Source organism: Cylas formicarius, unplaced genomic scaffold, assembly GCF_029955315.1.
Source record: "Cylas formicarius isolate icCylForm1 unplaced genomic scaffold, icCylForm1.1 PGA_scaffold_2__14_contigs__length_35257938, whole genome shotgun sequence".
Classification (NCBI taxonomy): domain Eukaryota; kingdom Metazoa; phylum Arthropoda; class Insecta; order Coleoptera; family Brentidae; genus Cylas; species Cylas formicarius.
Genome location: NW_026844319.1, coordinates 4,027,985 through 4,055,261, shown reverse-complemented (window position 1 = coordinate 4,055,261; position 27,277 = coordinate 4,027,985). Strand labels below are relative to the sequence as shown.

Genomic DNA, 27,277 nt, shown 5'->3' with positions numbered 1-27,277 from the left:
TGAAATGAAAATTAAGTTAGAAACAAATTGACAATAAACAGCCCTGAATAAAATAACCACAGATAAAAATCGGAATTTTTAGTTAGTTAAAAAATAAAAGGAAAAATATCCAATTTGAACCGGCGCAAAAAAAAAAACGCCTTTCAGGAACCGACAGATTACGATGTATTCGAGTGGCCGTATTATCGGCTTACTATTTTCGTGGTTGACCGGGAACGTCTTTATATGCAATAATATATTTATTTTCATCGGTTTCGGCGTATTAGCATAAATCAAAATATTGTAATTAAAGCAAACATACAAATTGCAGAGCGTTATATCTTAGTCTCTATGATTCAGTTAATCAATTAGAAAGCCAAATTATATAATTTATAATTTCTGGAGTCTCGGACTAAAAACATGTAAAGAAAGGGGCCTTTATGGGAGGCCTATAGCTTTAAGGTTAATGTTTTATACACAGAAATTCCCAAACTACTTGGTGCATGAATAAAAACACTAAGGTTTGGGTTCACTCTTTATTTCTTTTGTATTCTAGGAGGAAAAAGGACAACATCTTTTATTAGTAGGACGGAACTCGCTGTATCCAGAGAGATTGGTGCATTTGAACTACTCCAGGCACCAACTTCAGGTCGGTTGATACGTATTTATTCTTTTTTATTTCAAAGAAACTTCCACAGCCTTCTGTAATACTTTTTATAAAACTTCTGGAATTCTCCTACGTCGGTTTTTACTGAGTCGAACTTGCTGACGTTTCGCCAATCATCCTGTTGGCTGCTTCAGAGCTTGACTGAAACTGGCTCGCATTTCACTCGGTACCTGTTTATATATTGTTTGAGGATGGCGCAGATAAATGAGGGGCATAAACACCGTCTCAGATGACTAATTTGCTCTATTTCCTTACGAGTATGATGAATTTTTTTCGAAGTAAAGGGAAACTAGATTTTCGAAGAATTTTATAAGCAGGTTTTGGCTTGATGGGATATTTTAAGAAAATTGGGGATAACATTATGGGCTCCACAACGTAACAAAAAGATCAGTGTACAGAGTAATCTTCCCGGTTTCAGTCGGTGATTTTCTAACTTTCTGCTTTTGCGCTTGATGTCCTTCCGAGACGTTGGTTAAGAATTATTGGATATCACCTAATAAATAACCTTTTTTACATTCGCATTCCTAAGTGACAGTCTTAGGAGTTGTATTTCACATAACCTCAATCTAGCAGGCTCTGGATCATAAGTAGCGCCCACCATAATCCCGTCCTACATCACATAACTTCAATCTCTAATTGACTACACATACAAATTTTAAAAGACAAATTGCGCACCCCTTCTAACCGTACAGGAATAATGCAAACATATTTTCTGCATTTTTTTTTCATTGCTTTTCCTTTTTTTTTGGCAGTAAATAAATTTTGATGAACCTTTTTTATTGTAATCATTTTACCCTAAATTTTGTAACCCGGGGTTCAGAAAAGACTTTTGGTTCGACACACAGAACGGCATTCCGCTAATTCTATATCATGATATGTGAATTACAATACTCATCTTTCTTTGATTTTTTTTCTAGTTATCCAATTTTCTAAGATATCGGAAGCATGTATACATTTTCAAAATCAGAATCAAATAAAATTCATTTAAATTTTAAATTTTTACGGATACACAAATATTTTTTTTTATATGTCACAAGTTCTAAATTCAAAATTCGTTAAAGCAAAATAATTATATATATGAATATATATAGTATTGTATAGTATATATATATATATATATATATATATATATATATATATATATATATATATATATATATATATATATATATATATATATATATATATATATATATATATATATATATATAAGGGGTTACTGACAAAATCGGCCGAATATTACGGAAACACGACATATCATCCTCAAACAATATATAAACAGGTACCGAGTGAAATGCGAGCCAGTTTCAGTCAAGCTCTGAAGCAGCCAACAGGATGATTGGCGAAACGTCAGCAAGTTCGACTCAGTAAAAACCGACGTAGGAGAATTCCAGAAGTTTTATAAAAAGTATTACAGAAGGCTGTGGAAGTTTCTTTGAAATAAAAAAGAATAAATACGTATCGACCGACCTGAAGTTGGTGCCTGGAGTAGTTCAAATGCACCAATCTTTCTGGATACAGCGAGTTCCGTCCTACTAATAAAAGGTGTTGTCCTTTTTCCTCCTAGAATACAAAAGAAATAAAGAGTGAACCCAAACCTTAGTGTTTTTATTCATGCACCAAGTAGTTTGGGAATTTCTGTGTATAAAACATTAACCTTAAAGCTATAGGCCTCCCATAAAGGCCCCTTTCTTTACATGTTTTTAGTCCGAGACTCCAGAAATTATAAATTATATAATTTGGCTTTCTAATTGATTAACTGAATCATAGAGACTCAGATATAACGCTCTGCAATTTGTATGTTTGCTTTAATTACAATATTTTGATTTATTCTAATACGCCGAAACCGATGGAAATAAATATATTATCGCATATAAAGACGTTTCCGGTCAACCACGAAAATAGTAAGCGCATAATACGGCCACTCGAATACATCGTAGGCTGTCGGTTCCTGAAAGGCGTTTTTTTTGCGCCGGTTCAAATTGGCCATTTTTCCTTTTATTTTTTAACTAACTAAAAATTCCGATGTTTATTTGTGGTTATTTTATTCAGGGCTGTTTATTGTCAATTTATTTCAAATTTAATTTTCATTTCATACAACCTACAAGAGTAACAATATACAATTACAAAAATATATATGTCGGCGCCCTTAGCTTGAAGGGGTGGGTGGATTTTTTCCCATATTTCCTTTTGGGTGTTTGGAATGTTTATTTTTAACTTGCATTATTTATCGGTCTAACCTAAACAGTTGTGATTCTGTCATTCATATTGTTGTGGACCCAAATGGGTTCCTTTTGGTATTTTGCGGAAGACAACGAAACGCGAACCGGCTAAGATAAAAGCAACCAGTGCTTTTATAGAGATTTTAAATCGCTCCGATAGTTTATTTTTGATAGGCTATTTTGTAGTTGATTTAGCGGGTAGCGGATCGTTGGATTCCTTTTAATAATCAATTAAGTGATTGGATTATTCATTTGCTTTAAGCACTTATGTGCACTCTTTTAATTTGTCACAAGTTCTAAATTCAAAATTCGTTAAAGGAAAATAATTATATATATAATAATATATTATAATTATTCTACAATTTTTAAAATTGATGAAAGCAGTAGGGAGGCACGCCTGATTTTGTTGTCTAGATGGTATGGTTTTTATCAAATTCTTAAAAAGAACTTCTTGTGGAAGATTAAGTCTTAATTTCGTTAAGGTCTTAATTAGCTGATTGATTTTAGAAATGAACTGAAAATTCCATCAAGCATAATACTTTAATGTAAAGCTATCCATTAGGTCAAATAGGACCATGAAAAACTCATTGGTTGGAATGCCAGTATGCATTAATAAATGAGCATCATTTTTCTTTACAACTTCATAACTAAGCTAACTTTTTGGTTAATTCAGCCACCTGTTGGCTTAAAAAATAATTTTCAGCCTTTAGAGAAGCCGATGATGGGACTTAAGAGCGAAACATCAAGTCGGCACTGGCTCAGTTGAAGGTCCTGGTAGTTGTTCAACTAAAGGTCCTAGTAGGGACTTGGTTAAAAGATTATCCAAAAAAATTTCGCTCTTTTCTATGGTTCAATTCCTAAAAAAAACATGTTGACTAATAGAGTTTCTGCAATAGTATATTCATACCCTTTTTCTGGAGATTTCAAATTAAACTTCTTCTGAATACTAAAATTAAATAAGGTTGCTCCATTCTTCTTTTCTTTATTTACAAAATAGCAATCTCACACTTTTGCAAAATGACTTGGACCTTTATCTTTTCTCCTGTACATAAATACATTTAAACATTAATCTTTGAAAACTGAATATCATTATTTACTTACCTTATGAGAGAAATTCTTCTTGGTTTTGTTTTTGGGAAACGAAAAAACTTCATGTATACTTTGAACTATAATGTCTACAGTCTGGATATAAGCCTGAAATTAATTCGGCTAAATTCGAAATCTTATAACTTTAGTAAATTCAAAAATAAACAGAAAACAATTAAAAACTTAACCTCAAAAACTTTTCAAGCAGAATTATTACATTAAAATAACTCACCTGGACAAAAACGTATGAGAAGCTATTAAATAGCATGTTCCTTCAGCAATACAAAAACAGGAAAACATTAAATGAAAAATTTCTTACAGCTATTTTGTCGTTTGTTTGGAGCCGATATAAGTTCCGCCCATATCTGTGACGTCAAGCGTTAGGATGTCTATTAAACTTCCATGATGTACGCAGCACAGAGGATCACATACCTGACAACTGACAGTTGTCCAAAAAAGGTCCGCGTCACGACTATGGATGGTCCGATACGGTTACAGCAATCATATTAACAATTTGATAGTATACAAACTATTTCAAATATATAGTCAATATAAAAGCAATAATGAAAAATCTGCACATTAACCAATGCAAATAATCAAAATAACAGGTTATTTAGTTGGTATAAGAATTGGCTAGTTGGTTTGAAATATTGCGGAGTAACCAAATTAGCCCTAACAAATCGATCCCAAACATCGCCTAAATACGCCGTTCGTTTCTCACTCTTTGACTTACACCAAAGAGTATAAGATAGAGGGGAAGGTCACGTATACTGTTACGAATGCCATCTAATATTTGTATCCAAGTACTCAAGTACTGTGACGGCGATTTAAAGTAATGTGTCACACTGAAAATCTACAGTAGCTTGTAACTCATAACAGCACTTATTTATATTTTAATAAAAAAAAATTTTTAACCATCTCGACATTTTTTTTTTCACGTTTTAACTGTAAATTGAATAGACCCCTGCGTTTTCCGTTTCCGTGACTGGACACAATCACTAGAGGCTTTGAAACTCATATACGCTTTTTAACATTGCCACTAATGGTAGCCTTCCCATCTATCTTATACTCTTTGACTTACACCATATAGAATCTAATAGTGGTGGGTTATTCAATAATATAATAACTAATACATTGACCCAATTACATAGCTCTTGGAACAGTCATTACTTGTGGTAAGTTTAAATCTGTCTAACAAAAACAAATAAAATTAAACGATCTTTGATTACATATTTAAAAATAATAATATAATTAATAACTTAGAACGATACTTACCGCACCATCTATGTTGCAGAAGACGAATCGTCGAGTGAGGTGGAAACATAGATGAGCGACGAAACACCGCCATCTGAGAGCATCCATCCGAAAAGAAGTGTATTCAGATTATGTGAATAATACCTCTTAAATACGAAAACACTTTCTATGTTATGTTTTACCATTAGTTAAGGGTGAGATAAACGACGTACTGTTATTTTATATTTTTGTGGAAGTTTATTTACTCTGATACAAAAATTTTGTTCCTAGAACTGTGGCGAGAAAGTCAGCCTAATTACAATTTGTGTACTTAATTTGCTTTTCCCACTTATCAAAGTTTTCCTTATAAATCTTAAAATTTGCGTGACATGTAAGATGCCATCTAGTAGGTGGTTCTTTAATTGTTGTACTTTCCGCCAGACGCGTTGCACACATGTACATTGCCAAGTTCTTTTTAGAGTTGCCGTTTTATTTGCCTACTCCTACATTTCAGCTTAGTATTCTGTGATTCCAGCCGAGTTAGATTCAATTGATAAATGTCAGTTGGTAAAACAGATTTATGTGTTTGATCTGTCATTTTTTGCCTAGTGTGGGATATTCAAGGGACATAATAATATCCATTACTTTATAACACATACAATTTCAAAATAGTAGGGATACAGTATTCAAATATAAAAAAATTTAAACCGAAAACGTGATCGAAAACCGTTAACAAATTTTGAAATAATTGAATTATGCCTTGCGTTACAAGCGGAGGAGGGTGACCTAACTATAATTCTGTGGTTTAACACTGGAAAAGTGTTAAAGATTGCGGAAATGCGTTATGATTTTGCCCTGGCCAACCTGTTGGTGAAGAGGTGGGTAAAACAGTTTTCACTGGAATAGTGATAAATTGCTTACACGGATTTTGGCTCCAATCATAAAACGGGAAAGAACGACTATAGCCAAAAAAAGTTCTGGCGTTAGATTACCAGGAAGCGTCTATTAAAAGTAAAAAAAAAATTCTTTTCACGCATCTTAGGAAGCTGTTAAATGGTTTTAAGTTATCTGATAAATCGATAAATACTTTATTATTATTGTAATCGACCAACTGGAATAATAATTAGTCATGGTAACTTTGACTTTACTTTTTTTTTATAAAAAAGCAATATATATCCGTAAAAAATACCATTTTAAACCTAACCGATAAATTAAAAATGGTACCAAGGATCCACCACTTTGAAGCAAATAACTATTTAATGAATTCTAATCTATAAAATAAAAATGTACTTACAAATAATATTGACAATTGAACGGAATGAATTAAAAGTCAACCAATACGCGCCATCTATAAACCAGTGGAGGAACTCGAACTGTAAGATTTAATTGTATTGGGGTGAGATCTATTATATTCCAAGCGGTGTGGAGCCAACTTATTTATTTGGTTTTCGCCTGTTCGGCAGATAGCAGCACAAGCTAGACGATTGGATTATATATTTGCGATTAATAGATACATCTCTACATACAACGTGTTTTATTTTCACTGGAACTTTAATTTGAAAATATTTCGATTTAAAAGTTTTCGTTGAAAATTGGGTGATTAATGTATATTAATTTATGAGCTTGGGTAACAAAGTAAAGCGAATATGTAGTTCGTATATCATTTAATGAAATGGGAGAATTTATACACGGTGTTTTAAAAATATGTTTTTTTTTATTTGATGGATTTGGTACTGATTATACTTACCAGGGGTCAGTACAAACTTAGCAAACTTACCTAGTTCCTTTGTGTATAGGAAACCATATGAATACGACATACTTAGCTATAACAGAAATTCGTCAGTCGAAGTTTTGTCAGCTTCAGTTACTAGCACCAATCAAATCAACTTGCATTAGTAACCAGATATAGGTGCCTTAGTAATGAAAACATATTTCGCAGAAAGCACTTTTCGTTTAGGGATACAGTACCTATTTGGATTGCCATTAATATAATTTATTCCGTAAATAATGAATATGTTTCTAAATATATCTTTCCAAACAATGCTCACGGTGAGTGCGCGGAATCATTGGCTCAAATAAACAAAATGCAATGTCCCATGTAATTTTTGCCTGCAATTAATAAGAACTACCAAAAACATAACCTAAAATCTGGATTTTCGATTATATGAAAAATTTAAATTCCTAAATTTTGGACTTGGGTTTTGATAAAGAAATTATAATATTCCTTTGGATGTCTAATGTTTTAGATGGTTACTATAGTATCTAATAATCTGGTAATTATGTTGATATTAAATAATTCTCGTTCACCCCCTTAAATAACCCAATGTCGGGGTCATTTCGGAACAGGTCGCAGTTTCAGTCGAGCAGACCTCGTACGACAGTTTCCAGATGGTGAACCGCGAAAATAACGTCGAAACGTAGGCCCGAAATGGCGACAAAAACATTGCTTCGAACCCGTTCCCGAAGGTGACTCAAAGGTCATTCATATCTCGACATGTGCTGACGTAGTGCACCGTTGCCACACTGCGCGCAGCTACGCACCGTTCTCGCTCTCGCTTTAGGAAATCATTTCGTCGGGTTTTATTATTATGCGCTTCTCGCAGCAGCGCTCGATTGGGGCCCACTTGGGTAGCGTTCATTTAAACGTTTACTCTCCGCGTCTTTTGTAGAGGCACTTAATTTTTGAGGTTGAAGGTTTGCAGGTGTCGATATCGACAACCAAAGTACAAATATAACGACTCCTCAGAAAAAAATAACTAAATCAAGGAGTGCTTTGACAAAGCGATTCCAGAATTTAATAATAAACGTCTTGTTAAAATCATAGCCGTTTGGAATTTATTGTACAGACATTTATTTACAATAGATATTGCATTGGTAGAATGACTAAAATGGTAACTGCGTCAATAAAGTACGAGAATTGTTACGCTAATGGTATAGGGATTATTGGAATATCCCTGTATGTTATTACTAACAACGTAATTGTTTGATCCAAGATTGTTGGAAAAATATAGAAGGAAATTAAAATGATCTGGTTAATTAAAAAATGATTAATTTGGAATAAGTGTATATAATTATGTTTCTACTAGCTTTATATTGAAATGATAACGAATGGTAATTGGCTTTGAAATGGACGGATTAGCCTAACCTCAAATTTCCCTTGGTGTTAGCGCTATCCAGTAAATTAGGAAAAATCACGTCGTGAAGATATAAACATAACAAACGTTAAACAGTACTCACACCAACCTCACGGAGAAACAGGGATGGCGGATCGACATGCGCGTAAGCGTCAGACCACGCTTGGCAACCTGGCGTGCGGTTGAAAGCCCGCTCTCTCCGCGTCAGTGTCGTGTGGCTGGCAGTGAGTTGGTATAGTTTTTCAGCATAGCTTAACGATTCGATCATTGCGCCTGTACTTCATGAAATTAATGACTGATCCGGCGTTCTGAGGAAGGTAAGTTTTTCTGTGTAATGACTTGTTCTGACGCGAGCGAAACTGTGGCCTCCTCAAAGTCGCCATTTTGTTTTCGATTTTGACGTTTACCGTTATACGTCATTATTTGAATATTCAAAATGGCGGATCGAGTAAGTTGCGACATCTGTCACAATGCCGGAAATTGACGAGACTCCCAAACGCCGGTAGATAAATATTGTTGTGGAGATCTTTTTCACTTGACTTAATAACATAGGCGACTCGTACCTTTTGCTTTAAAATGTTTGCGGTGTTTTTACGGTAAGTTTAAGTTAACGTCGAGGGTATTAATTTTTATTACCGAGGTAAAGCCATTTGGGTCGTTTTAAAAACACACGGCGAGATTTGGCATCAATTCACCTAGCCGTCCAGGCGCATTTTTCCCTGTTTTAAATCTGTCACACTTTGCAAATTTGCGCAAAATTTCGAGTTAAACGTGCAGGTCTTCGTGTACAATTTTTTGATTTTGTAGCACAATAAACCCACTTAAGTTCTGCATGTTACCTGAAGGAGAAACCTCAGTGGAAAATGAGACTGATCTAATTGATAAAATTCGTGACTGAAATCTGAATTGTGGTGTAAAAAATGTACAAAAAGTTATTTAATGTTGTTTATTGCTAGTATCTGTGTGTAAGTGCTTATTCCAATGAATTAAAGGAAAACCGTATAAATACAAAAGAGAATTTAAATTAAAAAAACAAGTTTTAGACTTAAAATTTGACGAAACTATGCACGAGGAAACAACTTAACCTGAAAGTTTTTGTTTAGCTAAAGTTCGTATTTTTTAAAGTCCAACGGACGAGAGCATTTTTTTCTCTATTTTTTTTTATCCAATTAGAATTTGGAAATACTTGTTGGTCAAAATAAGTATAATATAAAATATATTATATAACTTTTAAAAAGTTTTAGACTTAGAATTTGTCAACACTAGATTGAAATATGCATGCAACTTAACCTGAAAATTTTTGTTTACGTAAAGTACGTATTTTTTAAAGTCCAACGGACGAGAGCATTTTTAGTTTTATTATCCAAGTAGAATTTGGAAGAAGTTGTTGGTCAAAATGAATATATAACATAAAAGATAATTAATTAATTAAGTACTTTTTATAGATTTACCGAATGAGGTTTTGCACATTGTTAATAGTTTTGAGAAAAAGAAAATAAAAAATAGAAAATAAAAAGAAACGATTAAATGGAAAGTAATATATAATTGGTGGAGGTATAATTATTTTTCTGGTATGCTGGGTTCACAGTCGTATCGGTTTTCAAGTGTCAAAGTTGTCTTTGATGGACAAACCTTAAAAGCGACGTAAGAAGAAGATACCTCGAGACGAAAGAGACGTCGATACATCTCCTTTGCCGGCTTCAGCCTGCGTAGTTCGATGTCGGGCGTAGATTTTGCACGTCACTGAGATTTATAGATCCCCGTTCGGTGCCAAATCTGGTAATTTTCGTCACGACTCTCTGGATTTTTTTCGGTTGCAGCGTAAACGGCGTTTTTTTTTGGAAACGAATTAACTGACCTGGTTATTAGAGTCAGAGTTTACTGATTGCATTTTAATCGTACACATTGAAATTACGAAATTCGGGTTTGGTACTTGTCGACTCCACCTCGTAATATTCATAATCGGAAACCTTAAAAACGAAGAGCACCAACATGCACCTAAAGCTAGACGCTTTTTAAAGTTGGTATTTGGTATTGCTCGCGCCACGCCCCTCCCAGCTCGCCTTCAAGGATGAGGCTTCGCGGGTTGAGGAAAATTAGAAGAAGAATCAAGCGCAACAAAACGATGGTGAGTGCTGAGGTAAAAGTGCACGCGGAGAAAATCTATAACGGGAACGTCGGAACGAAGGTCGAAGGGAGGTTGGACGAGTTTGCGCGTTGTCTCGGGTTGGCTGACCTCTTTCCTGCCCGCAGAGCTGGCAACAACGCCGAGCGGTTCCGGCGGAGGCCGCGGCCCGCTCCCCGATCCCCCCACCGCCCGCGTTGAGTAGCGTCAGCTTGATTGCAGCTCGTTTGGTCTGGCGTGACAACGTGTTCGTTCGGAATGATATTTCGTTGTCCAAAATGTCGAAAACTGCGTTTGGCTGGCGTTACGAGGACGAAAATTAGTCTCGAATGTACCAAAAGTTTCTGGGGTGCATCCGGACCGCCTCTTGGAGCTCTTGGTTCCATGTCGGAACGATTAGGTGTCTGGAATGCTAGTAGACTTAGCGATGTTACGCGCTTGACAAATTTTTCGTGTCATATTATCTAACTTTTGCAAAATAATTGCGACCACGCTATTGCCTGGAATCGGTAGGTGGGAAAATTACAGGCTCCCACGAATACGGACATCAGGTTTGCTGATTGTAGACGAACAGTAATTAAACATGGCGCCTGGATCGATAGCGCCAAGGGCGAAATAAAAGACCCGGTTCCGTGGCACACTAGTGTTTAGGAATGCCGCGTAAATCATTTACGTGCGACCTTTTTTGAAATATAATTTTGTATATTTACTTATTTAATTTCCAAGAAACTGGAATCGCTTCAACGGTGACTGTTCTGGTGACAATTATTCAGGTATTGATTAACGTTGCTTTGCAAATAAAAAATAGTAATTCAATTTTCGACGATTTAAATTTAAACAGCCCATATACTTCCCGTTGTATAAAAACAATTGCGATTTTTAAAAAAAAGCACGTCTCGTTAGATCACCACAATATTGACCGAGTCAAAAGCTCCATGGTGATCTGGTAAAGTAAACTCACCTAGTCCGATTTTCACTTGGAGCTACAGCCAGGCAATAGAGAGAGTTGAACAGCGTTCTGTACTCGGAAGCGTGGGCAAGGGAGAGACAACGCGCACGCGCCCCTCTGTCGCTTTGTAACGCGGTCAACGCCAACTTGATTCTGATGCCGCAGAGAGAACGAGAACGTCGCGCTTTGGTGCTTACGTAAACTAACGTTTTGGTTTTCACGTCGTTTTAGTAGACGTTCCTTTCTAAACCGGGTTCACTATTCGAGTTCCTACTATATACGAGGTACGTTTAAACAGTAATTATTGATTTGTAGGTTATATTTTCGTTTATGTCGCCGGCGCTGCAATTGCCCCCACTTGTTTCGGTCTCCGACTTTTAATTCCGATTGGCGATGGTTCCGTCCCGGGACGATTGACGTTATTGTATTGTTCGGCTATACTAAGCCACGGTACCTTTGACAGCGGTCAAGCATTTTAGATGGCGGTAAATGTTTGACCCGAATCCATTGTTGCCAAATTGTACATATTCACAGATTAACAGAAATCAACCAAAAATTTGCTTAGCCGGTTAGAAGGACAACAACGGACGGTGTCACACATTTACCGCCTTATACAATTTTGACCAGTTTGTGGTTTGTTGATTGTTGAAGACGTTATATCTATTACCGCTACTATCCGAAAACTGCATTGTAGGAATTATTTGTAATTACTGCAATATTCGGGACTTTTCTGGTTCTAAATAAAAGTCAACAACTTAGTTCACAAATTCTATTAACCGATTATAAATTAATAACACTCCTGGCTTCTTGGCCGTACCCAGCGATGGTAACGATTCACCACAGAATACGACTTGGACACGACACTCATAGTATAAATAACATTGACAACTTCATACTAAATTATATATCTCTGCGTTACAAGTTTAATCTGTTTGGACATATCATTCGAGTTACTACATGAACTTTGGTTTAGATTTTCCTTGTTTTCAGCGCAATTTTTCAATTTCAAAAGAGGTGGGACTGTACAGATTGAAACAAGGCTTTAAATTATATTCACTTGCATCTTTTACAATATATAATCTAGGATTAATATGCGAGGAAGTCTATTTTGTACACCAGAATCATTCTTCAAAGATTCAAGTTGTTTTGAATATTTGTGATAATTAGTTTTATACAAATTATGTTTAAATTATAACGTCCTTACATAACTTAGGTTTTCTGCTCTACTTCTAAATTCTACTCATTAACAACTGAGAAGGAATATAATCCCAAATGTTTTAAGGGGGATTCCCGATACTGAATTAAATATAGATCCACATCTTCACCTATTTTTGCATAGACTTTTTTAGGATATTTTTTCCAATACATACCCCCTTTTCTGCAAGACCATTAGACTGTAGTTAATTTGGACTTGTAAAATTAAAATTAATATTCTACACTTTGGCAAACTGTTTGAATGCAAAGCTATTGAAGGGAATATTATCACACGGTATAACTGAAATACTACTTTTATCATTCATTTTGATCATTTCTAACCAATTAGAATATGAGTCGTAAATAATCAAATAACTAATATCAGCAAAAGTAAAAATATCAATTCCTGAACTTTCCCGTGGTCTCTCTGGCAATGCAAATGGTAGTAGCTGACGTCTACCAGTTTTTTCACAAATTTTACATTTTTGAATTTACCTTTCCATGTCAGAGCTCATTCTTAGTTGATAAAAAAATTGACGAGCCCTATTTTTGGATTTTTTATTCCATTGTAACCTTCGTGTAAAAATGAATCTTTTATTTGAAAATAGTGTTTAATACTTTCATAAACTAAATTTTTATTGTCTGGCGAGCCAGATCATTCCTGGTTTGTTCTTTAAATTATGATTTTCGGACATCCGACCATTCTTTTCCGCAACATATTCAAATTCATTATCTGTTTTTGATTCTGATTCGTCTATGCATGCTCTAGACAGAGTGTCCGAGATATAAAGGTATTTTCCTGGTTTGTAGGTAACACTGACATAATTGAGTAATCCTAGGCGCATGCGTTGCAGTCTGGATGAAATTGATGTCCAATCTTTTTTCTACTCGCGTCTGTAAAATACCTAATTACATACCGTTCTAGTGTGCGGGAAGCGTCAGTTTACCATGTCAATTCGTTTCCCACGGATCCAAGATACTTCGGATATTTCCGGGATATTACCGCGCGTGTTTGGGAGCAATGGGATGTTTTCCGAAATATTTCCCACGCCTTGAATTTTAACGTTTGTCACTTCTGACGGTCATGTCAGTGAATGTATTCGTGTTGTTTCGCGAAAATGGACCCAAAAACTAACGGTCGTAGAAAAAGTATAGTATGCAACACGTTCGGTAAACTTTTTAAGTCACTCGCGAGTCAAATGCCGTTTACCGCGCTTATTGCATAATATACTATTTTTTGTTGTTTCCAGCGGCTTATAATCACTTTAAATTTTAACTTTATTCCCATAAACAAAATAGTGAAACTTTTGAAACGAAAATACTATTGCCAACATTTCTTTCTCAATTTGGGCATATTTTTGCTTAGTACTAGTAAAACTCTTAGAAGCAAATGCAATTACCTTCTTGAAGTAAACAATAACCAATTCCATCCTTAGATGTAACTGTCTCCATTTCCAACTCTTTTGAGGAATCATAAGATGATAAGATTGGAGACTATGTTAATAATTAATTAATAATAATGGCAAACTTTCCAAGGAATTAAATAAAATTTGTTGAATTTGATTTCAATTTTTACAAGCTCTAATTTTAAATTTTTGTAATGTTCTTCCTCTGTTGTTCCCGTAATTATTAAATCGTCAAAATAGATGCTAACCCCTGAGATATCCCAAACAAATAACACATTTTTTGAAAAACCTCTGTTGCAAATGATATACCGGAAGGAAACCTACAAAATTGAAATCTTCCAAAAAGTACCAAATGTACAATAATTATTACTAATATCAACAATTTTGACTTGCCTGACTTCATATCAAGTACTGAAATACTTTAGGTGTAAGTACAATCGTAAATCATTCTCTTTTTTCTCTATGATAACTAAGGGATTCAACCATTCGGTATGGCCTTCTACCTTTTTAAGTATATTTTGTTTTTCTAACTTTTATCATTTTAATTTTAGTCTTTCTAAAAGAATTTTTGGGATGCTTCTGAAAGGTTGAATATGTGACTTTGCATCTGGTTTTAGGCTAATGTGATGTTGTCTTGGAAATTCTCCTAGCCCTTCAAACAACTGTGGATATATACTAAAAACATCCTTCACAGATTTCAAAGTTGTCAAATTCTTTTTAATATTATCAAGCCTTTGTATTAAATTTAAGTGTATACATCTTTGCAGACCTAATAAGATAGTACAATGAACTAAATGTTTGCAGTTTTGTTACGAACAGAGCAATTTAGAACAATTTCTCCTACAGGTTTTATTTTAAAAGCACTGATCCCGTATGACATTAATCAGCAATAAGCATCAAACTTGGCTATTATAGTTTCTTTTTGGCCTTTTTGACAAAATTTCTTCCAAATCTGTGAAATGTCCTCTAGGGAGAGCTGTTCTGGCAGTCGAAAAAGTGCATTTAACACTTCACCCGCGATTTTCAACTTAACGCCATGGACTTTTCTCGTCCTAAATAAAAGTCAACATGTTAGTTCACAAAGTGCATTAACTGATCACAAATTAAAATAAAACTCTTCGTGGCTTCTTAGTCGTACTCAGCAACATTGGTTACGATTCACAACAGAATATGACTTGGGCAGTATACTCATAGTACAAATAACATTGGATTACAATACATAAAACAGGCAACAATAACAGCACATTAAGAATTACGTATAAATACTAAAATCATCAGATATTATGTATAAAATCTGAGATCTTCCGTTAAGATTGATGATAACTAAAAATTTTATAGAAATTATGCGTAATACCTGAACAAATAGTAATTCCACATAATTTCGAAGCTAGAAAACACAAAAAATACAGCTTTTACGACATTTAACCATTTGTTACGGTTGTATTTCAGAACTATTTCATATTTATTTGTCCATTGTCTATTTGTTCACTTGTCATTCTTACAAAATAAACAATGAATGTTTATTTCTTTAAAAAAATGGAATAATACTGCTTGATTATCCATGAAATGTTAATCATACTGCAATGGATTGGTTTCAAACAGGTTCAAAATCTAAAATCACAAGTAAAAATAAAAGTCTAGTCATATCTTATATGGAGTCGAGTTTTCAACTCACTTCGTATTATGTCTTGGAGCTGAGTATATTTTTGTAAAACGATCTAATTAATAGAATCATCAATTTGCATTTTATAATTTAATTCATCGTCCGAAAATATCTTTGGTTATGTTGTTTGACATGTCGCTGGATCGAGTTTGGACCAAAGAAATTTTCTTTTGTGAAAATTAACGAATTGGAACTATCGGTTTATTAAATCCTCCGCAAGGCAATCTGCAAGTTGGAATCGATACATGTTCCGAATTATTTGAAAAATATCTGAATTAGTTTACTTATCTGTGATAACTACAGTAATAAAAATTCAATCTAGTTAAGATTGACTTCTAGAGTGTTTTCATTATCGTCTTGGTTCAAAGTATTGGATCTCAAGAATTACTAGCCTCATGTTCAAAGAATTTCTAGTTAGCACGTCGCAAGAGCTTTTTTCTTTATTTTGTTATACTTGTTAAAACAAGTACTGTTACTGCCGAATTTATTACACTTGCACCTTTGGTATGCTTGCATAGCACCAGAAGCAATTGCTTGCTACATCTTTGAACAATATATTTAGTCAAGAGTTTGTTCTTACCCTTAGCTTCACAATTTCTTCAATAAATTTGCATTTAACAGCTATCGCGGGCATTCACATGACAAACACTAGCCAGCCGGTAAACTTAGCTCCCGCTTGTTGGAAATTTTTTTATTATCAATATTAATAGAATATCCCAGATATCACGAGTTCTCAGTTACTATACAAAATCACTGACACTTTCAGCAATTACACGTAATTCCTAAAATGCTCAGTAATTCTAACGGTTTGCGGATGTTAGCGGTAACATATCCAACAGACTCAACCAGCCCTTTATGATTACCATTTTACCATAATGCTTAAAAAACGAAAGACCCTTCAGATGCTTTGCAAATTGGTCGTTTTCCGTTGCGATTTTTGCAATTTGAGCAGTGTTTTGTGTCTTAATATTAATTTAAAGTTTACACTGTTTAGTATATGGGTAAGTCAGTTACGGGCATTCGAACTTCAGTTTTCATAAGTTAGATGTGAATTTGAGCTCATCGCGCAGTTTGGACATTTACGTATAACTAAATCATAGAAAATACATCTTTCGGGTTTTCAAATTAAGTTCGTAGCTCCGCAACGGTGAACGAGTGAAACATACCTGACTAGTTGATTTTAATTGCACTTTTTATTTAAATTCTTGGCTATGGTGTATAATAAAAATACAAGAAATAAGGAAGAACAGTTATACAACGTTTGTCTTTGTGAAGTTTTTTAATTTGAAGTTGGTAACTGTACAAAAACTAAGTTGTCGAGCTGTTGAGTGACTTTAACAGTTTACCAAACGTCTTGCATACTATACTTTTTCTACGACCGTTAGGTTTTGGGTAAAACTACCCAAATATCCAAACCCGTGCTGTAATATCCCCGAAAAATCCTAAGTAACTGTCCGCACACTAGATCGAGATTTTAGAGAAGGGAGTAGAAACACCTAATTGAAAGCTTGAAATAAATTTGAGGCAGTTAACATTGTGTGATTATAGAAGTGCAAAAACTTTTTTATGAAGGAAATGTTTTTGTGTGGTCAAACTTAAACTATAGGAAATATTTTTAATATATGTGCAGTTGTCTTCAAACAAATGCTTTAAAAGCTGCCCCCAGGAGCTTTTAATCCAAGATAAAAAGGTTTTTCTTAAAAGTATATATGCATTGTTTATGCAATTCTGGAGCTGACGTGTTTCAATTCGGACGGCGATGTCACACGTCACTCCGTGAATGTAGTCACACTTAAAAACTATGTAGGAAATACTATATTATGCAACACGTTAATAACTTCTCGAGTCACTACTTTACTAAGCAATCGTTCTTCTCGTGGCAAAACAAAAATCGTGACTCAAATGCTCTTTTTATCTTTTATATCTTTTTATAATATACAATTCGGCATTTCTTTAGGTTCAAAAACTGAAAGCACAAAATTGCAGGTAAGTAAATAATATTTTGTTTTATTATTACTTGGTTGGTAGAGAACTAGTTGAAATTAAAGCATTAGGTGAGAATATTTAAATGGCTGGAAGAAAAGAAAATAGCATGATAATATGGCAAATCTGAGGGTAGAGCGATTTGCAAAATCTACAAGAAGGAAATTCAAGGAATAGTTCAAAAACTTGAAGCACAAAATTGCAGGTAAGTAAATAATATTTTGTTTTATTATTTGTTTTAGTATTTCGTATTCATATCGTACAATTTTTTTATCTTAGGAAAGAATGTGCACGATTTCCAAACGTATTAAAAAAAAGTTAACCGTATAAATTTAATAAAATCCAATAAACCGTATTACGCGTATTTGGTTTATCATTTATTAACAATGGTAAAAATTCATAAATTATGTTTTAAATGTTTTTATTTTAGTTTTAGGCACTGGAATGTCGCTTGACAGTTCTGTAGATCTTCGCACTACATCGTCTGCCTCGAGTTCCACGACACTCACGACAGATTTGTCAAGTCTTTGGAAATCTCCGCAAAGGTCAAACAAAGAAAAAGAAAAAAACTGAATATCAGCCTAATTTTTTGTAGTTTCGTAATGCGAACATCAACTGGTGAAAAATAAAAGATTAACAAACAAATAGCAAAGGCAATTTTTGCTGTTAATTCGAGCTTTCGATGCATTGAAAACTCTGAAGTAAAAAAGCTATTCCCCTAGTTATACGCCGCCATCAAGAAAATAGCTTTCAACAAGCCCTTAGATGACATTGATGAGGAGGAAAAGGCAAAATGTTTTTCTTCTCTATCAGGACAATGTGTGAATATGTCCATTGACGGGGGATCAAATGTCCACAATAAGCCAGTTATATGTACAACAACGAGTGCTTCTTTACGAAACTATTGATACATCGGGAAAACTTACTGCACGATATTCCACTGAAGTTGTTTGTGACCTAATTTCTTCATGTAAATCACAATATAACTGCCAGGTACAATCTTTTGTGAAAGATAACGCACCAAATATGGCCCTTGTGAGGAAAACTTTGGAGGAAAAGACGGACTCAAAAGTTATATCTTATAATTGCTCTGTACATATTTGGAATTTACTGTGCTAAGACTTAGAAATGCCAGACATCAAAGAACATGTAGTCAGTAATAAGAGATTTTAAAAAGTAGTAGTTTGATTAAAATCATCATTTTAAATTAGAAAAATCAAGTGATTTAAATCATGATTTTAATCGTGATTTAAATCACTTGATTAAAATCAGCCCAACCCTGCCTGTGACTGATATTTGGGCTAATAACATTAATTAGATTAGATTGAAATAAAAATAAAATATATAGTCCTGAATAGTATTTTCAGTCACAAAACGTATACCACAGTGACAATAAATTAATAATCTCCATGTACTACATTTAACGTTTAAAATTTGACCGCCAGGTGGCGTATTGCTTACCTTGAAATCCCAATCGTCACTAGCATGGGAACCGAGTCGTTTATAATGGTTCGTTTATGTTATGGCTGATTTGTGTCTCCTCTAGATATAAAGTTTTTTTGACGTACTGAGGACATTTCAAATGAGGGTTTCGTATGAAAGTGGTAGGTCGGGCAACAAGTATTGATTTTAAGTGTCTGGGGGGCTGAGCGCCCTAGCCCTTCATGAATCTTCTGATACATAAATAAACAATTTTTTTAAGAGACCGATACCACAATATATCGACGACTGAGTAATCACTTAATGGTGCTGGTGGCCATTATTGATTTAATGATTGACCGAACCCGAAAGATTTAGACTATAGTGCGTCGTAGTCATGTTATATTTGTAAATAAGATAAAATATCCATTGGCGTATCACTCATCGTACTTTTGTCAAGTCTTTTTTATGTTGTTATTCTTCAAGAATTTAAAGTTTTCCAACGTCGTTATCTGCTCGATCGATTACCGAACGGATGCAATGCTTCAATAAATAAGATAACATAAAATTCGTGACCTATTCTATAAGAGGTTTTATGGTAAGCTTCCGAGGCACCGGAATGCATTTGGGGTTATCGCGAAAGGGAACGAGAAAATGTCGGCAAGACAAATGAGGATCATGGCGGGAGGTGAGCGCATCGGCCAGCTAGCTAAGCTGCGCGCGCATCATAACTGTTCGTTTGCGTCATCACGAAAACTTTTACAGAGAACGTCGGCATACAAGCTCCGCAGTGGCCGTTTTTAGATCGAAATGTGGTTAGTTGGTTATAGATACGAGGTGCGTACGCGAAATGCGTTGCGATTAACCTCCTGGCAACACGCATCGTTATATCTGTCTATATTTATATCTTTTGTTATATCTTTTGGCTCCCGATACGGCACAATCACGCAGAGTCTGTCTCAATCTTCAACGTGTTAACTTTCAACAGATCTTACCTATTGTTATTGGGTAAAGCCATGAACAAAAAATGTATGTTTACTTGAGTGACAAGGCAGGGATGGGCCGGCTATATTTGTGGCAGTGTTGAATAAGAAGGAAAATATATTGCCTTTATCTAAGCGAAGGTGTTCCTAACTCGGATGAACTAAAAAAGAAGGTAGAAAAAGATGAAACCATGAAACTCAATAGAGTTGTTTATAAAATGGGATTTAAGTACCGCAAAATAGCCAAAGGCAAATAGTAATGGAATCACACAGATTACGCACTTGAAGATTTAACTACCTTCAGGAAGTTAGAAGATATAGATAGATAGATAGAAGATATAGATATACACGACACTGTATCCGAAGAATGGGTTGATCCTACTCAAAACTGTCAGACGAAAGCACCTTTAAATAAAGGAAAACCCGTCACCACAATACACGCTGGGTCAGAAGACGGATTTGTCCCACATTGCTTGCAGTTGTCTACAAAGAATATTAAGTGTCGAACTTTTTGAAAATTGGTTTAAAAACAATCTTTTAAAACATATTTCGAATAACCATGTTATTGCCATGGATAACGCAAGCTATCACATCCGTCTGCTGCGCAAAGCACCATCCCCATCAAGTTCAAAAACTAAAAATCCAGGAATATTTTTTAGAAGACGATCTTTATTTTGAGTTCATTTACAAAAAAGCGGAACTTTTGGAAGTCCTAAATTCATATCGTTGTATGTTTAACCCCATAGAGTATTTGTGGAACCACGTAAAATCAAAGTTCAGGGCGAAAAATGTTACTCCTACTTTAAGTTCCAGTGTTGTAAATTTCATAAAGAAATGTAATTAATAACATACCAATTGAGAGCTGGAAAAATTTAGTACAGCATTATAAAAATTGACGACTCTGATAGTGAAACAGAATTACATTTTGACATTTATAATAAAAATGTAATTATGGATAGATATTCCTAGTTATGAATTTAATGTATATATTTAATGTAATTATTTTTTCTTAGTGTAATTTAATTTAATACTTACCTAAATTAAAAAAATATTACCAAAATCTTTAAGAGTACGTCCCTAATGTTCGGTCCTTTAATACCCGAGTTCCACTGCCGTCAGCAGGTAACTTCCATAATTGTGGGCAAAAGCCAGCACGATGAAGATTGACACAGACTTTACTGCGGACATCGCTACATATACATATAGAAAGATCCATGAATGTGTGCCTAATTTTCTAAGGACGTTCCATAGACCGTTTCTCATAGATTTTGCATATATATGTTAGCTAGACAGCCATATTATGTTTAAGTTAATTTTAAAAAGTTTATGAATACTCTGGTGAGTTCTTTTTCTATACTCTTAAATACACCTTTCACCACTAACACAAATGAAGCAAAACTAGCAATATAAAGCATAAGCAAACTATTATTTCATTTCGTTTAATTGACTAAAATATTAATATCAATATATCAATCAATCAGCCTTCAGTAGTTATTTGTAAATGTTTACTTTATTGTTGAAAAAAGAGTCAACATGTGTAATGTATTATATTCAGAAATTGCAAACCTTCTAAAGTTTGAAAATGTGCCAACATAATTCAACAAATGAGTAGTCACCTCAAAAATTTAGAAAACGACCTTCAAAAGTGGACTTATTATTGAAATAATATAATATGACATTTATGTATTGACATCACGTGATAGTTGACAAAAGGCCTGAAATTTTCAACTGTTTTTTGTGCGCAGAGAGGAAGGTGCTACTTTTATGTATTAATGTATTAGGTATGTAGTGTGAGTAGTTCCTCCTTTTATGGGTAAGTCCTCTTTTGATACTAGTTTATAGCAATATTGGATTAGTTGCGACAAAATGGTGTTAGATTACAAATACGTAATATGCAATTATTTTATTTTAAGTGTGAGTACAAATTATGTATTTAAATCACCTGGTAATCCCGCGAATCATGTGTAGGTTGAAATACGTTAACAGAAAGGACTTTGTGGCCGTTCGTAGAGATTGGATTTCTTTGCGTTGCCCAATAATGATTAATCTGTCAAATTGACAGAGTTCATTTTATGTGGCGTAAATGTCAAAAAAGCTAATATTGACACGTTTTTAGTCTTCGAGATTCAATTACAGAGAAATTCAAGAATTGGTAATAGCATTGTGCAACACCACTTTAGTCACGAGATTGGCTTTACACTACTGAAGCGCAGGGGAGCGAGTGTTTAATAATCGAGTCTCTCGACCGTTCTACGCCCACCACTTTACGTCAAAATACCGTATCGCTTCAACCTTATTAGTATTGCAAATAACAAAGTGAAATAAATACTTGTTTCACTAGATTTCAAAATTATTGCGATATATTGAATTTCTCAAGAATTTGGTTTGCATCGATATTGTCACACATTTCGCTACTTACCGAAAATTTAAACAAATGTCTACCTAATAATATATCAGGAAGCACACACATGAATATTTGATTGACACAACTTATTATCGTAGAAATTGACGTTAGTGATTTTTATTGTATAAATATAATAAATGACGTTTGCCATTCCCCAAGCAATTATATAGAGATTGGTTCATTAATTTTAAATTGGGAAACAAAATTAAATGTACAGTTCTGATGATATAAATATTTATTTTTGTTATTTTTAATTAACAATGTCCGAAATGCTGTTAAACTCCTTAGCTTTGGATATTCTTTAGCATATTCAAGCATTTGTAGGATGGGTTACATTAAAGAAAAGCGAAATTAATGTTAGGTAAACGGTGTCAACATTTCCATTTTTAGTGGTTGCATTAGTCTATTACTATTATAATATAATAATAATAAATTAATAATAGCACTTGACTATTTACATAAGTTATTATAATTTACATAAACAATTAGGAGCTACGCAAAGACATACTAGCTATATTTTTGATTTTTTTAGACAAAGCGCATTTTTAATATTATCCTGCAGTTAATTAATATAACGAACACCATCGTAGAATATAGTTTTTTGTAGTTTTGACCATGGGGAATGCTCAAAACTGCAATGGGGAATAGGAGGAATATTTTTTCCAAATATAATTTCAGTCAGCTTGATTGGTGATTACGCGCAATTCCATCAACCAAAATTAATTTTTTTAATGACATTTGATATTTAGCCAGTTTGGCTCTCTTACTCTTTACAGATGTATATGTATCACAATGCTATATATAAGGAGTGAAAGAATTGTATGAGAAGTGGATTATAATTATACACTATGTCTTGGTCCATTGCGATAAAAACTGCCATACACGGTTAAAAAAAAGACAATATTTTTGTCAAATATCTAAGTGACATGCTTACTAAAATAAAATCACTCCGAAGTATTTAATTTCGGAAAAAAACCCAATTTCATCACCCTGTACATATACCGAATACCCGAGTTATAGAATTTTTGACAGTTAATTTTATGATGAGGTCTGTCAGATAAAATGTTCTGTACCCTTTCTAGTGCAGAGACTTTAATGCCATATAAACCTAATTTATGGTTATGGTTAGGGTACTGTTCAACTACAAATTCGTTTTATTGACCCGCATTTTTCACATTTTAACAGTGTTGTCCCGTTCCCGCTAGGTAAGTAGCAAGCAGCTAGTAGCAAAAAGCATCTTCTATTGCGTCTGATGGTTAACAACCCGACTGATCAACTTACAGGTGGCTAGGATAATGGACTTCTGCATCTCCAGATAGATGCTCAGAGTTGTTGAGTTGGTTTTTAATGACCGGCGGGTCCAATTATTGCAGATATTTTATGTACTCGATTGGCACGCCATGTTTGTTTGAAATCTTCGTCCAGTTATTGGTACTTCTCTTTCTTCTCTATATTTATCGGTGCAGGTATGGCAGTATCGACTAGGGCAAGAATCTTCTCTATCGTGTCGTAAATAAGACTGTCTGGTCTATTGAGTTGGACTACTTGATACGTCTGAATGCTCTTATCCTAGTAAATTAATAGCTGATTTTAGAGTGTAACTTTGGTAGACCAATTTGCGGGCTACCTCTTGATGCCATTTTTTTTACCGCCTTATTGTGTCTTTCGGTATATTCCCTTGTCGCCAACATCTTACATCCGCTGATCAGATGCTCAACATTGCGTTTTAGATAACAACGGATGGTTTTGGCCTATTAGTGACCATTCTCATATATATTCCTAACTTAGAAACTAAAAAATCCATTATTTTTAACCTGTTCATAACGACAACTCTCAAAAAGGACCCATCATGAGAATTACCTAGTATACAGTATAAGAGCAATACAATATTCGGGAATTATCCTAATTATAGTTTACATTTTACCTGTGCCAAACTTTAGTCGCATCTTCAATCCTTGTCTCAATATTCTCTACTAAATTAATATTTTGAGTATGGACACAAAAAGAAAACGTCTTTCAATTAAAGAAAAAATTGATATGGCCAATGAAAGTAAAAAAAGTGGTTTAAGCGTTAGGAATATTCTGTACAAATTAAAGGGGTTCTGTTTGAATTTTGGGCCCCGATATAGGTAAGTGCTTGTTTCCAGGCTTACAAAACAAATTAAAAACAGTCTGGTGCGCAGCAAGTCCTTCAGCTTTAGGAAACTTTTATTTTTTGTTATCACAATTGGTACAAATTTTTATCTTCTTAACTTATTTTTCTTCCGTCAAAGGTCATCTCGTATTGTCTACCTCTAGACCAAGGCATTATTCAGAATTTTAAGATCCTCTATGAAATGATCTTATTATTTACTAGACCAAGAAAACAGCAAGGCGAAATTTGCAACCGATAACTTTCAAAAAGTACTTTTTTTTGCTTGATTTGTTTCCTACCTTAAATAATACTTTTTTGGAACTGAAACAATTTTCATTAATTGACAGCTCAAGGGCCTTTTCTACATGTCTTTTAAATTCTTTATTACTCAGTGCTCTCACTTTTCATAGTAGTCTTTTTTTATTATACAAACGCAGATTTAAGGATTTTTTTGGCATTTAGTATATTTAAAGTTTTTGTTGCGAAAGAAGTCACTGGTAAAAATTTCTAGTTTGGAATGTAAAGATCTGAACCGGCAGATAGAGCACATTGTAACTAAATTACTTCAAGTATTGAAATTGTGGTTTTTAAGTTTTTCAAAGGGGTTAAAGAAATAAGTTTGATAATCGCTGCTCTAGACAAGCTGCACACTCTATTAATTTAATTATTAATTAATCAAGTGATTTAAATCAAACTCCTATTTTTTAAAATATTGTTTTATTGAGATCAACACAAAAAGCATAACGTAAAAATATTATCATAAATAAAAAGTAAAACACAATCTTTAAAAAAATAAGACAAATAACATTATAATATACACTTTATGCATTTACATTTTCGTTTCATAGTTGAAAAAAAAAACTAATTTCCCCCCCTTTCTTTCTCTTCTTTCGTTCTTCTGACGCTGTCGAAGCAATTGCACACAGTATTTTATTATTGGTAGCTTCGTAATTTTTGGCCAAATCTTTTGTTATTTCATCTGAAAACAATATTTTTAATTGGGCAACTGCGGGCATTCAACTTTATTACTACTGGCAAAAATCCAGTGTTTATACACTATTAATTGTTTCTAAAGCCAGATTCCATTCTTCGGGTGTAACCTCATATTTTTGCTTTTCAGGGTTAAACATATAGCTAGATGGTTTTCGCGGAAATACTTAACAATTTGGACTACATGCTCTTATCTTAAAATACGTGCAGAGCCGCCATAAGTTATAACTTTTCAGTCCGTCTTTTTCTCCAAAGTTTTTCTCGTGAGGGCCATATGTGCCGCGTTATCTGTCTGTCTTACCTCGCAGTCATATTATGATTTACATGAAGAAATTAGGTCACAAACTACTTCAGTAAAATATTGTTAAGTATGAGGTTTTCCGGAAGCATCCCTAGTTTGGTAAAGAAGTGCTCGTCCATCTTCAGTTGTTATTGTTGGTTGTCGGTGAGGTTTTGAATAGTTTTTTATTTCAGAGGTTTCAATACGTCGAAAGCTCGAATCAGTAGCAAAAATTGACTTTTTGTTTTTGCTATTTGTTTTTCAATCTTTTCTTTTTCAGCTGTTGATGTTTGCATTACGAAACAACTCAAATTAGACTGTTTTTCAGTTTTTTTCTTCTTCTTTGTTTGAATCTCTTCTTTGTTTGGACTTTGCGGATCAAGTAGCAAGATCTACAGAACTGTCAAGCGACATTCGAGTGCCTAAAAAGAAAATCAATACATTAAAAACATTATTCATAAATTTATACCATTGTTAATAAAAGATAAACCAGAACGCGCCCAACTTTCCTTTAAAGAATTAATAAAGTTTTTATTGGATTTTATTAAATTCTACCTTTTACGAGATGGAAAGTTAAATAAAAATGAAATATGTAATAATAAAATATTATTTACCTACCTGTATTCGTTTCTTTCACAAACTTCATGTGCTTTAGGTCTTGGAACCATCCCTTGAATTGTTTCTTGAAGATTTTTTACAAATCGCCCTACACCCAGATTTATTTGGATCTCATATGCCCTTTTCTTCTCTTCCAGTTTTGACCTAATGCTCTATTTTCCACTAGTTCCACTCCTTTGACAAACCACGAACTAAATTCGCGAGACGTATTCGACAACGACAATTTATAGATCTGGAAAAAAATTACTACATATTGCGGCCATGTAGTTAAATTTATTTTTAGTAAGTTTTAATTAAAAATATGAATAAATAAATAATGTAAATTACCAGCGCTTTCTTTAATTTCTGATGTCCTTTTAAGCGATTAATATTTGAATCCTCAAGGTTGCCCTTTAGGTTTTTTAATATTTTATCATCATCATTAATATCAAATTATCTAAGCCGTATTGTTTTACCCTGAATTATAAGTAAATTAAAATCACATATTCAATGAATTGGTTATGTGGAAAACTAGCTATATATATGGATAACGAATCGTGTCAGCTTATTCAGTATAATAAATGAGATATTTGTTTATATATTAGTAGTTAACGATATTTTCTTATTTTAGTAGAAAAACACCATGCCATCGGTGACGCAATGCGAGCCGACCCAGGCGAACTTGGCGACTCTCTCCGCGCTCGAGATCTTCGACATATTTAAATCCAATTCAGATAACGACAAACACACGGATGCCAGCTCGGAAGAGAGTTTCCACCTCCAGCTGGACGAGGACGACACTGAAAGTACCAATTTTCTTATCGTTGTC

At 34.0% G+C, this 27,277-nt stretch overlaps 1 protein-coding gene and 1 long non-coding RNA gene across 8 annotated transcripts in view; one reads left to right on the top strand and one right to left on the bottom strand.

The window, feature by feature from the left end:
* Positions 1–3,261: 3,261 nt before the first annotated feature.
* Positions 3,262–6,529, bottom strand: LOC132698037 (uncharacterized). Of its 4 annotated transcripts, XR_009618331.1 has the most exons (6): positions 6,482–6,492; positions 4,387–4,426; positions 4,187–4,319; positions 3,970–4,062; positions 3,776–3,910; positions 3,262–3,725 (listed from the first exon to the last, which is right to left on the bottom strand). It is a non-coding gene; the product is annotated as an uncharacterized LOC132698037 (long non-coding RNA). The 4 variants fall into 4 exon arrangements; XR_009618329.1 differs by having other exon boundaries at positions 4,187–4,426; positions 6,482–6,529; XR_009618330.1 differs by lacking the exon at positions 6,482–6,492 and having other exon boundaries at positions 4,387–5,029.
* Positions 6,530–7,767: 1,238 nt separating this feature from the next.
* The window catches only part of LOC132697939 (activating transcription factor 7-interacting protein 1), a 41,315-nt gene continuing 21,805 nt past the window's right edge, over positions 7,768–27,277 (top strand). Inside the window, exons 1-2 of one of the 4 annotated variants that reach the window (XM_060663718.1) lie at positions 7,768–8,638; positions 27,083–27,254. In XM_060663718.1, the coding sequence (XP_060519701.1) occupies positions 27,092–27,254 (163 nt within the window). In that variant the 5' untranslated portion in view covers positions 7,768–8,638; positions 27,083–27,091. Of the gene's footprint in view, positions 8,639–10,827; positions 11,680–21,806; positions 21,857–27,079; positions 27,255–27,277 lie in introns of those variants that run through there. The other 3 variants (XM_060663716.1, XM_060663717.1, XM_060663719.1) reach the window with 3 other exon arrangements.